We start from the raw sequence: 15,055 nt of genomic DNA, 5'->3' as shown, positions 1-15,055 counted from the left end.
ATGACGGCCGGTATGTCTCGCCCCGGTTGTGCTCACTCCATGATAGAAAGTAAATCCACTCTAGGGTTAATGTTGTTTCCCTACAGGCTGAAGGAAGGGTTAAATGGAAACAGGAACGAGGGGCAGGTGTGCCGGGTGTGAGGGAGTGATCACAACTCCCTGAGTCTCTGCTGGAGAGACATGTATATTGCTGTGGATTTTTGTTTGGACATTAAACACCGTGTGCTGTGAAACTTAATGCCTGGATCCCGTGTCTTCTGCTGCGCAGCCGACCGCGCTACCTCACAGGGGAGTGTGGCGCCCCTGAGGCTTCCGTCGCCACAGGAACATTGCACCCCAGCCAGAGGTGTGATGTCCCATCCTGGGTAAGGAAAGGAGTGAACGCCGGTCCACAGGCAAATCTGCACTACACCCATTGTTAGGTTCACACAGGGACCAGGGACAGTAGCAGCTACCCTCCCATGCTGCATGCTGGGAGGGGCCGTAAGACCCATCCCTGCTTCCATAGGGTGAGAGCTTAGCAACTGAGTAAGTGGGAGGAGCCAGCAGAGAGTAGAGCAGATGCAGGAAGGTTCAGTTTCAGTTTGCAGACAGAGGAGGGAGTGAGAAGTTAGGAGGAGAGCTGAGAGGAGTAAGAAGAGTAGTGCTCTAGTCAGTCAGGAGCAAGAAGAAGAAAGTGACGCTTCCTGGTGAAGACCCTGGGGCCCGGCTAGGCCCAGGTGACACCAAGCAGAACAGAGGGGATTCCAGGGCCACAGACAGCTTTCAGGCTAGTGGCCTGTTCCACAGAACAATCAGGTGGAGGGATCAAGCTGCACACAGGGGACAGTCCCTAGAAACTGGAGGAAGAGAAGTCCATTCCAAAGGTAAAAACCGAGGCCCAGGGTAGTTGCAAGCACTTCAGGCCACAGCCCACAGCAGAACCTCTGGAAAGGGGGTAGAACACCCACTAGGAAAGCCCCTGGCCCGGAGGCTGTAGTGGAGGCTAAGCCAGGTTCATCCAGAAAAGGCAAGGCTTAGAAGTCAGCTGAAAAAAGAAACGCAATAGAGGGGTGCATCGGCTTTCGCCCCCAGAGCTATCCAGGATCGGCGGAGGTCCCTGACAGTGGTTCCAGCAGTCCAACGGCACCAGTGTGCACCAGCCAGGAACTGAGTAAAGACCTTGAAACTGCATCCCCTGGTGTTATCTCCGTTATTTCACTGCATAGACTTCCATCACTACATAGACACTTACAAGCCCCAACTGTTGCCCCGGGGTCCAGCTCCACCTGTGGGGAGCAGTACCACCATTGCTGCCGTTCCATCACCCCGGAGGCCCCATACAGCAGCGGCGGCTTAATAGCCGCAAACCACAGGTGGCGTCACGAATATTATAAACTTTAATCACCCCCATTGAAGCCATATTAATTGACTCCCGCCAGGGTCACAGAGTCTGGCCCCGCCACCACTGACTACCCCCCGGACTAGTCCGGCCCAGCACCGGGTGTCCCATAGCCCTGGGGTGGGCGAGTCAATTTTACTTATGCCAAATTAATCAAAATTTTCCTAAGCAATCAGTATATTGTTCAAGGGGTTGTGGCATCAAAGGTGATCTCGAACAATTTTTTTGTGGATGCCTCAAATTAAAAAATCTATGGAGATAGGTCTCATCCTTAGTTGATTTGATTTATCAAAACAAAATTATCTCTCCTCAAATGCCATTATTGTCCTTCGATATGGACAGCATCGTACCAAACTTAAAACCCATTCTGATTATTTTTTTTTATAGTTAAAAACTCAATAGCAGCTAACTGGAAGAAAGCTTCTCTACTCATCTCCGAAATCACAGAAAAAAATCTCTTAGCGTGACTTTATATTATAAAAGATAGAATCCTTGGATTAATAGATGATTAGAGTAAACTCCTAATTTTCTTCTTGATTATGTCTTAATTTATTACTTTTTAAAACAATAAAAATAGAAGAGCCTGCATGTATTCTCCTCTGTTAGGTGGGCACTGAAGTGTATTTCATGTCTCCAAAATTGAGATTTGTGTTTGGAGTTCCAAACCTGTTTTGGACCATATAAAATATCTAAAAAAATTATGTTTGATAAAGATTCTGGATGGATATGAAAGAATGCTGCAGTAAATCATGGATTAAGTAAAGGAGTCTTCAATTTTTTTATACCTGGATTATAAAATGCTGGCATTCCTTTAGCCATAATTATTAAGAATCTGGTCATTATCCCAGGATTTGCACCCACTACTATAGTTTAGTTTAATTGGAAATCTGCAAAACTATAGATCTACAAACATAGCAGAGTGATAAAGATTTGTATATGCATAACCCAATACTGGACGAAAACTATAGTGTCATAAACAAAAATAACCTGTCAGTATGATTTTGTAATGTAATGTAAAGATATGGCTATAATGGCGGTGTAATTCTAATTACATTGATACCTTTGTTGAAGAAAGACACTTAGAAAATTTCAAATGGTGATTAAAGAACTATTTATTAGATTTCGGTGCACAGGGGCTGGACTGAACACTCAGGCTTCTCCTCCCTGTCTATGATTCCCCAGCCTCTTTGCCTGCCTCCAGTGTGTGAATGACAGGACACTGCTGATATTTCATACAGAAGAGGCAGGTCAATAACTGACCAGAGGCAGGTGGAGGAGCCAGGGAGGAGAAGACCCAGTGTACAGTCCGGCCCTGTGCACCAAAATCTAATTAGAAGAAAATTTCTTCATGAAACTTATGAATTTAATCAGTATTATAGCACCTTTTAAAGCCATGTCTTTATTTTACATTACAAATTCAGAAAATTTGCATATGGTATAAAATTTCAGCATAAACAATAAGATTTTAATCAATATCTAACTAAACGCAAGAACAATTTCCAAAAATGTGTCAAGGCAGAAATTCATTGAACATTTTTTAACACATAATAATATGACTTTTATTACAAAATCTTCAGTTTTATTAAAATTAGTTAATGTATAATTGAATACACCCCACATTAAAAAAACAACTACATCTAGTATTTTATTTGACTTCCATGATTTTTAAGGGCAGTATCAAGTCTTCTAGGCATGGAATAAACAAGTTGATGACATATTGCAACATTTACTTTTTTAACTTCTTTAAAAATGACCTCTTCTAGAGCCTGTGTGTTGGATGGACAGTGATGGCAACTTGTCTCCTCAGAGTTCCCCACATTTGTTTTGGGTTCAGATTATGAGAAATGCAGCATTGTCCATAAAAGTGTGATTTGTATCATTGATATTTTATAAAACTGCACATCTATCTAGGGCATGGAGCAATGGGAGCATCTTCTCTTTCATTATAGAGCAGTACATCTGTGAATTCATGATACCAATAATGAAATGTAGCTCTCCATGTCCAAGCAGCACTCATGCAGTCCAACATAAGGAGACTGTTGCCAACATATCTCACTATAAATAACAAGAGTAGGGACACTAGGGCCTGATATAATTGTTTTATCCAAGCTCAGTAGACCCCATAATGAACAATATAAAAACGACAGGAGAAAAAAAGGGGTCTACTAGTGAGGCCACAAAATGGCCGAAATAATACGCAAAGAATCAACCTCTTGAAATATCCAATAAAGTTTTTATTATCAAAAAGTTACAACCATAAGAGGGAAAAATAAATTCATATATTCACGAAGTATTTAGACAATCAGGTTAAAAACCGGAAAATACCAAAGAACCCAATCCCCCCGAGTAACCACCAGATGGGGTGGTTAAAAGAATGAAATGATGTCAATAAGGCACTGTCTGAGCCTGAACAATGTCTAATAGTGCAAGACAATAAGAGACCCGAAGAAACCCCCAGAAAAATGGTCAAAGACCACTGACAGACCTGACAAAAAATAAAAAGATCACAGTGAATAATAGAAATGCTCAATCTGAACTGCATATAAACAGATCAAATCAGGTAAATGCTGTAATATTAAAAAGAATGCAGATACAACATGAGCAGATCCAGTCAAGTGCCAGCGATCCAGACCACAACCCAGCAGGTTAAATCCGTCTACATACAGAAATAACATGAGCAGATCTAGTCAGTAAACCAGACTGTATCCCAAGGGGTTAAATCCTATTCAAATGCAGAAATAACATTAACAGAACCAGTCAATATTCCAGACCATGTCCCAAGGGGTTAAGTCTGATTCAAATATGAAAAACGTTCAGACATTGCTATGCAGCAGGATCATGAAATCAGTGCACATAAATACAATGGTCTTTGACCATTTTTCTGGGGGTTTCTTTGGGTCTCTTATTGTCTTGCACTATTAGACATTGTTCAGGCTCAGACAATGCCTTGTTGACATTTAATTATTTTACCACCTGATTGTCTAAATACTTTGTGCATATATGAATTTATTTTTCCCTCTTATGGTTGTAACTTTTTGATAATAAAAACTTTATTGGATATTTCAAGAGGTTGATTCATTGCGTATTATTTTGGCCATTTTGTGGCCTCACTAGTAGACCCCTTTATTCTCCGGTCGTTTTCATATCTCACTATAGGCAGCATGCATTATTTATTTTACTCCTCACCTTTGCGACCATATACAATTTTAAAGTCATCAGGTTCAAAAACATTTATTTTGAGCTCATCACTCCAGTGAATAGTGTACTAGTATTCTTCTTATTTTTCAGCATGTGTGTCACTCTAGGTATGGGGAAATACTAAGCGAACAGCGAAAGGGAAGGGAAACCCTGTGCCTAGGCAAGGGTGAAATGGTGACTCCTGACCAAACCTACTGCTAGCCCCTGGCTTCCCTTACCACTCTAGATAGGTTCCGCACCTATGCGTTGAGCCAGATATCTGACCCTGGCTGACCCTGAAATGGGCCCTAGGTATGAAACGGATGGGATGAGTGCTTAGTCAACCTCACTAAGCTCCAAATAACACACAGGGAATACACACAGGGGAAAGTAAATATAAGTACAATAACTTATCTCCATATGACTCAGGGAGAAGGGAGAGGAATTGCAACAACAAAGTTTCTCCAGATGAATACTGGTTGTACTAAAGACTTTTTAAGGATATTAGACCTGTCACCAGTGTATTTAAAGACACAAAGTGAAGTGCTGAAAACTAACAGCTAAAAAGGTGAGGAAATCCGCAGGGTCCGAAGGAGAAAGGGATAATCGCCAAGCAGGGAAAAGGGAAAGCCAGAGAGCAGCTTGTGTAGCCAAATGCTGTGACCTTCTACAACCGGGATCTACAGGACTGTGTCAAGCATGACAAACCCGTGACGAAGTGCTGTGGCTAATTGTAGGTGGACTTTTTTGTGCATGGGTTTTAGGAAATCATTTCTCCATGATCAGCACCCATACATGTTTTTCCTCTGCAGAGAATGTAATATTGTCATACAAAACACTAACCCCAGTTTGGCTGTGGCTTTAGGAAGATACAATATAACACTTCTAATGCGGGTGGTTTGCCAGACCATTTGAACTTAGACCTCAATAAGAAAATCTTTTATAACATACAGGATCTATTGGAGAATATTTATGTTAAAGATCACATTTCTCCAAAACCACATAAAGGCATTACTTGTCCATGTCCATCTTGAGCAATTCTCGTGTACCAATCGTAGTAATTTAGGGACGTTAAGCAAGTGTTTCAAGTTTACATCTCTTGGTAGTTGGATCCCACACTATTTAACAGCTGAGTTAGCCCACTTAAAGCTAAAGGCAATTTTCAAGTGCACTAAGGTGGACAAAGGTAAGTTAATATTCAGGGCTTCTGATTTAGAGAAGTTAATTTGGATAGATCATTGTATAGGCGCATTTCTGCCATGAGATGTAGCAAAGAGATGGCTGGGTTGGTGATGAAAAAAAGCAGATTATCTATGTGGGCTGCAATCTTGTGAGGAGAACCATGACCAGGGCCCATAATTTTAGTGTTAGCCCTGAATCCTCCTAAGGAAATGCTCCATTGTAAGTATAAAAATGAAAGGTGGCTCCCTGGTATGTAGGGATACGATAATGGCGTGGAAAGCAGTGAGGAAAAAGTTTAACCTGTCCTGGCGAATCTCCAAATACCTAAATATCTGGAATTTTCCGGAATTCCCAGCAGGGAGGGAAAACAAACTATTTCTAGAATGGAGAAATAAGGGGATCAGTGGGGTGAAGGATCTGCTCCATGAAACGGAACATAGGTAGTTGACCCTTGAGGAGATGGTGAACAGGTACGTGCTTTCCCCATTCCAAATCATACAATACAAACAGGTGGAAAAGGGAATAATGGGACTATTGAGGGATGTTAGAAAAGAACAGGTAATGAATGAAATGGACCAATTTATAATGAAGGATAAACAGGAGATTACTATCTCCTCCCTGTACAAAGATCTGAGAACAGCACTGGTACCACTGCACTCGGACCAGGTCTGGGGAGCATGGGCATGACAACTAAAAGATACAGAGGCAGGGGAAAAGATACAGCAGGGATGGATGAGGATGAGGAAAGAGGTGATTAATGAGGGCTGGAGGGACACACAGTTTAGATTAATGCACAGAGCAATTTATGGTTTTAACATCCCCACCAAGCAGACTATGAATAAAATAGAACATTGCCCCAAATGTAAACAGCCGAAAACGGACTTATACCACGGGATTTGGCAGTGCCCACAAAGTCAGAAATTTTGGGGAAAAATGAAGACACTTATAGAAAAAGTATGGGAAGTGGAAATGGAACTAGACCCATTGTTATGGATTTTCCACCACAGGACTAAAGAAAAGGAAGTAGGAGGAGATACACGGGGGACCACGATTCCAAGACTCTTTCATAATATTGCTATGATAGGGAAAAAGGCCCTACTACGCAGATGGCTTGAGGAATCTGTTCCATCAGAGGAGGAGGTGGTCAATCAGATTAAAAAGCTGCTCAATATTGAACAGTTGGAAGCCGAAAGAAATAAGAACGAACTAACGGGAAACTTTTTTAAAAAATGGAAGAGATTTATAGTACAACAGTATGGAGTTGCAGAAATACGGAAAGTGGTATCTCCTTTCACTAATACGGAATGGTATCTACTGGGAGACTTGCAAGGCACATTGGGAAAGCTGAAAATACACACGCAGTAGAGACACAACAGTAGGGCGAGACGAGGGTTTCAGAGAAATAGGGCTTCAAACTGGAATCAGAATATAGAGGAGCTGTGTGTTCTTTTGCGACTTATACCTGGTGTTCAGCGTATTAAAAATGTTGGGGGGGATAAAGTGGGAATAAAAGAGGGTGGGTTAAGACAAGGGTGGGTAAATTGGTAAGGTGAATTTATTCTTGTTCAAATGTTAGACATATTGTAATAATTCTGAAAAATGCAATAAAAATTTATGTTTAAAAAAATGAAAGGTGACAGTGAACACCCTTGACATGTACCATTATGTATGACAAATTCCTGTGCTAGAACTAGATTCACCTTTCCACTGGCAGTAGGCTGTGTGTATAAGGTGGAAATACAACCTAGCATTGAAAGCCTTTTCTGCACAGTAGTTAGAAGCATAAAGGACTGAGACTTTATTCTGACCCTATGTATAAGATTCAATGCCTTGGTAGTATTGTCCCTAGCTCCTCTCCTTCCCATAAATCCCACTTGATCTGGGTGAATAATTTCCATTAACACAGGGGATAGTCTAGATGCAATCATGTTCGCAAACAATTTAATATCCACGTTAAGGAGTGAAATAGGTCTATAACTTACACATTGGGATGAGTCTTTCTTTCTTTACGAATAACAGAAATAGGAGCTTGTAAGGAGTCTCTTTGGAAGGAAGAACATTTGGAGATTGCATTGCAATTGGACAAGAAATGAGGGGAGAGGGACTCCAAGAACAGTCTAGAGTAAATTAAAGAGAAGCCATCTGGAGCAGGGGCTTTTCCTGGTTTGGGCTCTTTAATGGATTTTTTTAAGGGTTTCCATGTCTGCTTCCAACAGAGTATTTAGACCAGACTCTCTTATGTATGTTTTAATGTGGAATTTAAAGACTGTGTTTTGTGTTTCAGGATTGTTCAGGGAGAAATTGAAGGTTTTATATCTATTCTGTAATATCAGGCAGGAAATGTTTGTGTCTCTGTGATTGATCTAAAATGGAGCGAGTATAAAGGGTACTTTACACGCTGCAATATCGGTACCAGTTGTGGCGCCCTGCCCTAGCCAGGTCGTCACAGATCACATACAAACACCCCCCACCACCATTAGACAGGGACACCAGCCAAACAAAAATCCTTGTTGCCTCCCTCCAGTGTCTGATGTCCACACCAGGTGGGGCGGAGACAAGCGGTTGGCCCCACCCACCGAGGAGTTCACAGGCCTGGAGGCGGGAAAAGTGACAGAGTTTGGAGTTTGAAGTGAGAGGAGTGAGCACTTGGGTGTCTGGGTTTGTGGCCCAGGCACTGACAGCAAGGTTGGCAGACGGTGGTGGCCGTCTGCAGGAGTGGTGGAGCAACGCGGAACCGTAGAACCGGGGTCAGGCGACGGCCCGCCAGTACCGACCGGGGAGCGAAGTGAAGCCAGCACACACAGGCAGGGCCATCGGACCCCGACCAGGCTTGGAGCCGCCGACAATAGTCAGATCTGAATGTGACTGGAACCCCAGGGGTTTCATAACAGCAAAAGTCCCGATTGAAGGCAACAGCCCACACCGTGAGGGTATACAGCTACCGCCTAAGGCTAGAGACCCAAGGGCCAGCGCCTGCGGGCAAACGGGCTCCTCTGGTACCCATACACCGGGGAGCGGACTATCGTTGGGAATCCATAGTAGTCAGAAGGAAAACATCAAGGTGCAGGGAAAGATAGCCGCCATCACCTGTCCAGGGAGAAACACTGCAGCCGGCTGCGGGACCCATCCATCCAGCCGTTTGGTTTACCGAGGACTTTGTACCTTTCTTGCTGAGTGAGTACACCCGTGCCATCCAGCACCGCGCCGCACTGTCCCTGCATCCCTGCACCTCGCCAACCCTGCCTCCCCGTCACATCATCGTCGGGCCCCGGGACTACCGACCCCTACCCACGGAGGGGGAAAACAACATCCCAGCTGCTCCCTACCATCGCTCCCGGGATCCCCGTCACCAGCAGCGGTGGTGCCCATCTTCACCACGACCCGTGGGTGGCGTCACGGACTAAATCCCCCAAACCAACCACCCCCTTTCACTCACGTGCGAGGAGCGCCGCTCGAGTCCCCGGATCCGGCCCACCGCTCGAGCCACCGAGCAGCAGCAGCCGCAGCAGCGCCGGACCCGAGCGTTAGCGAGAGCGCAGCAGTGACGGCATCCTCCCCGCCCGCGACACCCGTAATCGCTGCCCGTAGCACACAATATCGTTAGGAGTCTAGCGACGTCGCTCTGGCCAGCAATCCGCCTCCTTTCTAAGGGGGCGGTTTGTGCGGCGTCACAGAGACATCACACAGCAGCTGTTCAACAGAAGTGGAGGGGCGAAGATGAGCAGCCGGAACATGCCGCCCACCTACTTCCTTCCTCATTGCCGGTGGATGGAGGTAAAGAGATGATCGTCGCTCCTGCGGTGTCACACATAGAGATGTGTGCTGCCGCAAGAACGACAAACAACCTCGCTACGTACGAGATAACTATTTTTGGAACGACCTCTCATATACTGTTTTTTGTCTCTTTTGCGATTGTTTAAGGTCACTCCTGCCTGTCACACGCTGCGATGTCGCTAACTGCGCCGGATGTGCATCACAAACACCGTGACCCCGATGATATATCGTTAGCGATGTTACAGCGTGTAATGGCCCTTGAGTGTTGGTTCCCTGAAATCTTAAAGCCCTTGCTAATGAATTGCCACTTTTTTTCTATGTTTGTAATAATTGTGACAACACCTGATAAAGTCAGCTTTTTCTACATGTAAGAGTAAAGGTTGCAAAGATTCACATTTAATTGTAAGGGTCTTCATTACATCCTCAGAGGGAGCTTGTTTATGTGATCTCTCCAAATCGCCAATCTCTCCCAGCAGACAAGTGATCTCTTGAACACCTTCACACTTTACACAAGCGCCATGCTTAAAAGGAATCTATCAGTAGAGTCAACCCTCCTAACCCATTTATATGGGTATGTAAGTCATAAGGATACTTTACACGCTGCAATATCTGTACCGATATCGCTAGAGAGCGTACCCACCCCCGTCGGTTGTGCGTCACGGGTAAATCGCTGCCCGTGGCGCACAACATCGCTGACACCCGTCACACAGACTTACATTCCCTGCGGCGTCGCTCTGTAATGTCGGTGTTCAGTCGGTGTTCAGCTCGAAAACCGAACACTAAACATCAGGTTCACTCATTTCTAGTCTTCATCTGAATTGGGTAGGTACAAGGAGGCAAATATTATATTGAAGGCAATAGAATTTTTCACCAAATGCAAATGTCCAGCTCCATCAGTGCAGGACTCCAAGAATACCAAAGTGAGCAAGAGTGATATTAGTATTAGAAAAAAAAAGTTCAGCAGTTTGGATATTTCTTTCCCTGACCATAGAGACCATTGACATTCAAGAAACCCATTTTCAATTTTAAGTTAAGTAGAAGTACATTCAGGGGCTGAGAAAGAAATGGAATGGCATTGATGGGGGGTTTAAATGAGAGGTAAGGCATGATGTAGGCAAGATATAAAAAGAACTGAGAATAGGATAAAAACTGAAGCTACTGCTTATCGCTCAGAGGAAAATCCTTAGTAACTTCCAACCTCTGGGAGGATAGGGGGAGAAAAAAAGCACCGAGCAAGGTCCTGTGGTGCACCAGACCCCTTGTAATTGGAAACTACATCCACCCTGTCAAGCCTGGGAAACCTCCATGGGAGGACGGGGAGGTACAACATCTTAGACAACTGAAAAACTATTGATGACATTAAGTATACAAGTTAGTACACCTAATAAACAGAAGATAACAGGAAGAAATCAAATACTGTCGGGGTCTGGGAAATATAACCATGTATAACCGCTCTCAGGGCATTCAAAGACCCACCTTCTCACGCCACGCCCACCATTCTCTTATCTACCAACTGAGGATCAAACGAAAGCTGACATCCAGCCAGAGTGTAGAGTAAAATTGTCAATATTCAAATAAACTAGTTCACTAGTACTAGTAAAAAAGATACAGTTTAAACCATTCTGTTGAGTTGTGAAAGGCCACATTCACACATTCAGTGTTTGGTCAGCACTCTACAACATTATTTGTAAGCCAAAAGAGTGGGTGAAACATGCAGAAGTGGTGCATGTGTTTTCCTCTGTTCCAATCCTAATTTTTTCTTACAAATAATGATGTAAAACACTGACCAAATACTGAATCTGTGAACGTGGCCTAAGCACCAGAATGCATGAGAAGACTTGTAAATTACCGTCAATGAAATCCCTCCCATCCACATCAACAAAAAAAATAAAAGAAATTGTCATTGGAAATCAGTATTTTTTTTATCTGAGAATATGCAATTGTCTGGCAGGATTTCAGAATTTACCCTACATCCAACAGAAATAAAGTTGCTATAAAGAGCTTAATGAGTGCAAATTAAATAACCTCCAAATAATATCAAATGAATCCATTCAAGCATTCAAACCTCAACATTGAAATTGTAACGTGAAAAAGGAAAAGTCATGAAATTCTGAAAATCAAAGCATGGATAGACATGATGTGCAACCAATAAAAAATGGAAAAACATTTCAATTTATTTATTATTGAATATGAGCACTACGTCCAAAAATCACCACACTTACACACCTTGGCTGCTATTAATACAGTTAATAATGGTTGTGTGAAAGATATTCTGCCATGCTGAATGCACTTGGACAAATCATGAAAATCCACTGCTGACAGCCTCATTTGTAATTACTTAAGAATGATGTCCCAGATGTGTTAGATGGGAGATAAGTCTGGCCCTGCAGGCTATGGTAGCATGTTGAAGCTACGCATGCTACTCATAGGGCAACATGCAACCGGGAAATTGTCATGTTAAAAAATGGTTCCTTGGCACTTTGGAGAAATGACCATACCACTGATTCCATGATTTCAATACCAATTTATCAGTGTACCTGGAATATAGACTAGATGGATCCAGTAACTGTACATTGTCACCCTACAAAATTTAATCCAGGGAGTAGGACTGATATAACATTCAATCACAACGGTTTCTTCATGGCTTTACCCAATTGGTCTTCAAACAAATCTGCCTATCCTTGCACCTAAAGGGGGCTTTGCACGCAGCGATATCGCTAGCAATATCGCTATCGAGTGTACCCACCCCCGTCGTTTGTGTGTCACGGCAAATCGCTGCCTGTGGCGCACAATATCGTTAGGAGCCACCACACGACTTACCTGCCTAGCAACGTTGCAGTGGCCGGCGAACCGCCTCCTTTCTAAGGGAGCAGTTTGTGCGGGGTCACAGCGGCATCAATAAGTGGCCACCCAATAGAAGCGGAGGAGCGGAGATGAGCGGCCGTAACATAACGCCCACCTCCTTCCTTCCTCATTGCCGGCGGGAAGCAGGTAAGGTGAGGTTCCTCGTTCCTGCAGTGTCACACATAGTGATGTGTGCTGCCTCAGCAACGAGGAACTACATCGCTAGCTGTAGTTCGTCATTTCCAAGGTGTCACACGTAGCAATGTGTGCTGCCTCGGGAACGACGAACAACCTGCGTCCTCAACAATCAACGATTTTTTTAAAATGAACGACGTGTCAACGATGGGCGATTTGGTGAGTGTTTTCCATCGTTAATGGCCGTTCTTCGGTGTCACACGCAACAACGTCGCTAACTATGCCGGATGTGCGTCACGGAATCCGTGGCCCCAGCCATATATCGTTAGATATGTCGTTGCGTGTAACGGGGCCTTAAGACAATGACCAGACTCATTGATTAAGAGGATAGACCTTCCTTGCCATTTCCTTTGCCATCTTGCTTGGAACATAATAGTGTTTGAGAGTGAAGGCATTAGGTCCATAAACCACGTGTCCCAGGAGCTGTTTTCCAACAAAATACAAGACCATATGTTGCTCTTACTAATGTGAGAAGCCTGAGTGGCTTAAACATGTTAATATTGCCTGCAGCATCTCTGCACTTGTCTCAATTTGAGCACATGTGGAACATTATTTGTCGTCAATTGCACAGGGAGCTGCCAACAGTGGATCTTGATGATTGCCCAAATGCATTCAGTATGTCAAAACATTCTTCAGACAACCATTAATAACCGCACTGATAGCAGCCAAGGTGAGTAAGTGTGGGGATTTCTGCACATGGCGCTCATATTCCATGTTTAATAAATCATGATGTTTTTACATTTTTTTTCATATTTGTATCATTTACACATCAGTCTGTGATCTCCATAACTAGAAAACTTTTCCTTCTTGGTGTTGCCTTTTCAATACCGTGGAATCTATTAGAAAGTATTCAGCCTTGTCACAACTTTACAATCTTAATAGAGAAATGAATACATCTGTTATTGTACTAGATCCTGGAATTAAGTTCTTCATATGTCCCCATTCAACAGCTAGAGTTGCATCATGCTGCTTCTAAACCAGATGCAATACAACTAGTCTAGGTTTCTTAATATAATATACATATAGATACATGTTATATACAAAAAACATACATATATTATGTCACATAGTATAATATGAAGCAGCATTTTATTAAAATACATAGTATTAGCCATTGTAAATACTACTTTGCAGTGACCATTCGACTCTGCATACCAAATACTGTACTTTTAACTTCCAGATGACTGTGTGATCAGGCACATGAATAGTCCCTGTCTCTGATCTCTTTGAATGTATCAGTGTCATGAGTGAATGGCTCCTAGGAATTCCACATGCCGTCCATGGCAGTTTAAAGAAGACATAATTGGGCAGTGAGCCAAAGCCTGAAGTGTCATATTTAATTACGGCTCTAAAAATGCATATGTTGTAGATGTATTTCATATTTCTCTACACGTAAAGTCTTCAGTGCACGTAGAGTAAATCAAACCTGTGCATTCATGTATACAGTTGTTAGAGAAGTCAATAGTCAATCATTAGACCTTTTCAAATTGACTGACTAAATTAATAATTTCAGAGTAGCTAGCACAGATAATAACTTGACCCAAGTCTTTACCCAGTCTATTTCTTATACCCATCGTGACAATTTTTTGCATCTTCAAACACTATGGATTTTTTGCTATATATGATTCTTTGTTGTATTTATATTTTGCCTTCTTTTTTAGCTTTTATTTAGACATATGTTTATTTAGCTGACCTATTGTCCCCTTTTCCCCTGAATATAACCTATTGTACTCACCAGGATGTCCTTCTCCAACAGACTCTGACGTGAACATAAAAGCTCCAATATCTTCCACATGTTGGTCACCTAAACCATCTACTGGTCCATTCATGGTCAGGCTTAAATTTAAGACGTCTGAGGATGATTAAAAAAATCAGTTTACGGAGTACTTGTGTAGACCTGACAGCTGATGGGCTTTTTTTTTTAACTCAGCAAGGCTGCAAGATCTGGTTACTGCTAGTAGCTCAGTAACTTGACTGTGTGTATTTAAGACAGAACCCGCCTATCACGTATCACTGTTCAGCTTAGCTGTCAATCAGGCAAGTTCTCCTATATATGGAAAGTAAACGTTTTTCAATGACCATGTAAAAAAGTGAATAAACATTTGTCTGGCAGAAAGTCACAACGTGTACCTGCTTGTTTATATAGCACGCAATATCTATCAAATGAACGTCATTGATATTATAGGTTATATATTTCTAAATATTTTGCACTATGTAATTCCTCCATTAGATATATCAAGATTTTTATATTGCACATTTTCCCCTAATGACTTCGTATATAGAAAATACCCTTAAAGGGAAGCCACCCCTTACTCAAAGTATTAAAAAATGAACAAAACAGAACTTTAATGGCTAAAAATTATATTGATTTTATTATACCAAAGTTTAAAAACATTGATGAAAAACATGTATACATACAAATTAGACACAAAAAAATCAGTGCAAAAAGTGTGCTTACTCATAGGTATATAAAGCAAGGGAAACAGGAAAAATTCCCACAGC

At 42.5% G+C, this 15,055-nt stretch overlaps 1 protein-coding gene across 1 annotated transcript in view; it reads right to left on the bottom strand.

Annotated features, from left to right (window-relative positions):
- The window catches only part of MAT1A (methionine adenosyltransferase 1A), a 178,266-nt gene extending 163,842 nt beyond the window's left edge, over nt 1–14,424 (bottom strand). The window contains exon 1 of the mRNA XM_075347304.1: nt 14,289–14,424. Coding sequence (XP_075203419.1) covers nt 14,289–14,382 — 94 coding nt within the window. The 5' untranslated portion in view covers nt 14,383–14,424. The remainder of the gene's footprint in view (nt 1–14,288) is intronic.
- Between the last annotated feature and the right edge of the window lie 631 nt (nt 14,425–15,055).

The sequence above is a fragment of the Anomaloglossus baeobatrachus genome, chromosome 5 (genome assembly GCF_048569485.1).
Source record: "Anomaloglossus baeobatrachus isolate aAnoBae1 chromosome 5, aAnoBae1.hap1, whole genome shotgun sequence".
NCBI classification, from domain to species: Eukaryota; Metazoa; Chordata; class Amphibia; order Anura; family Aromobatidae; genus Anomaloglossus; species Anomaloglossus baeobatrachus.
Note: the sequence above shows the minus strand (reverse complement) of the source record. Positions and strands in the feature narration are given on the sequence as shown.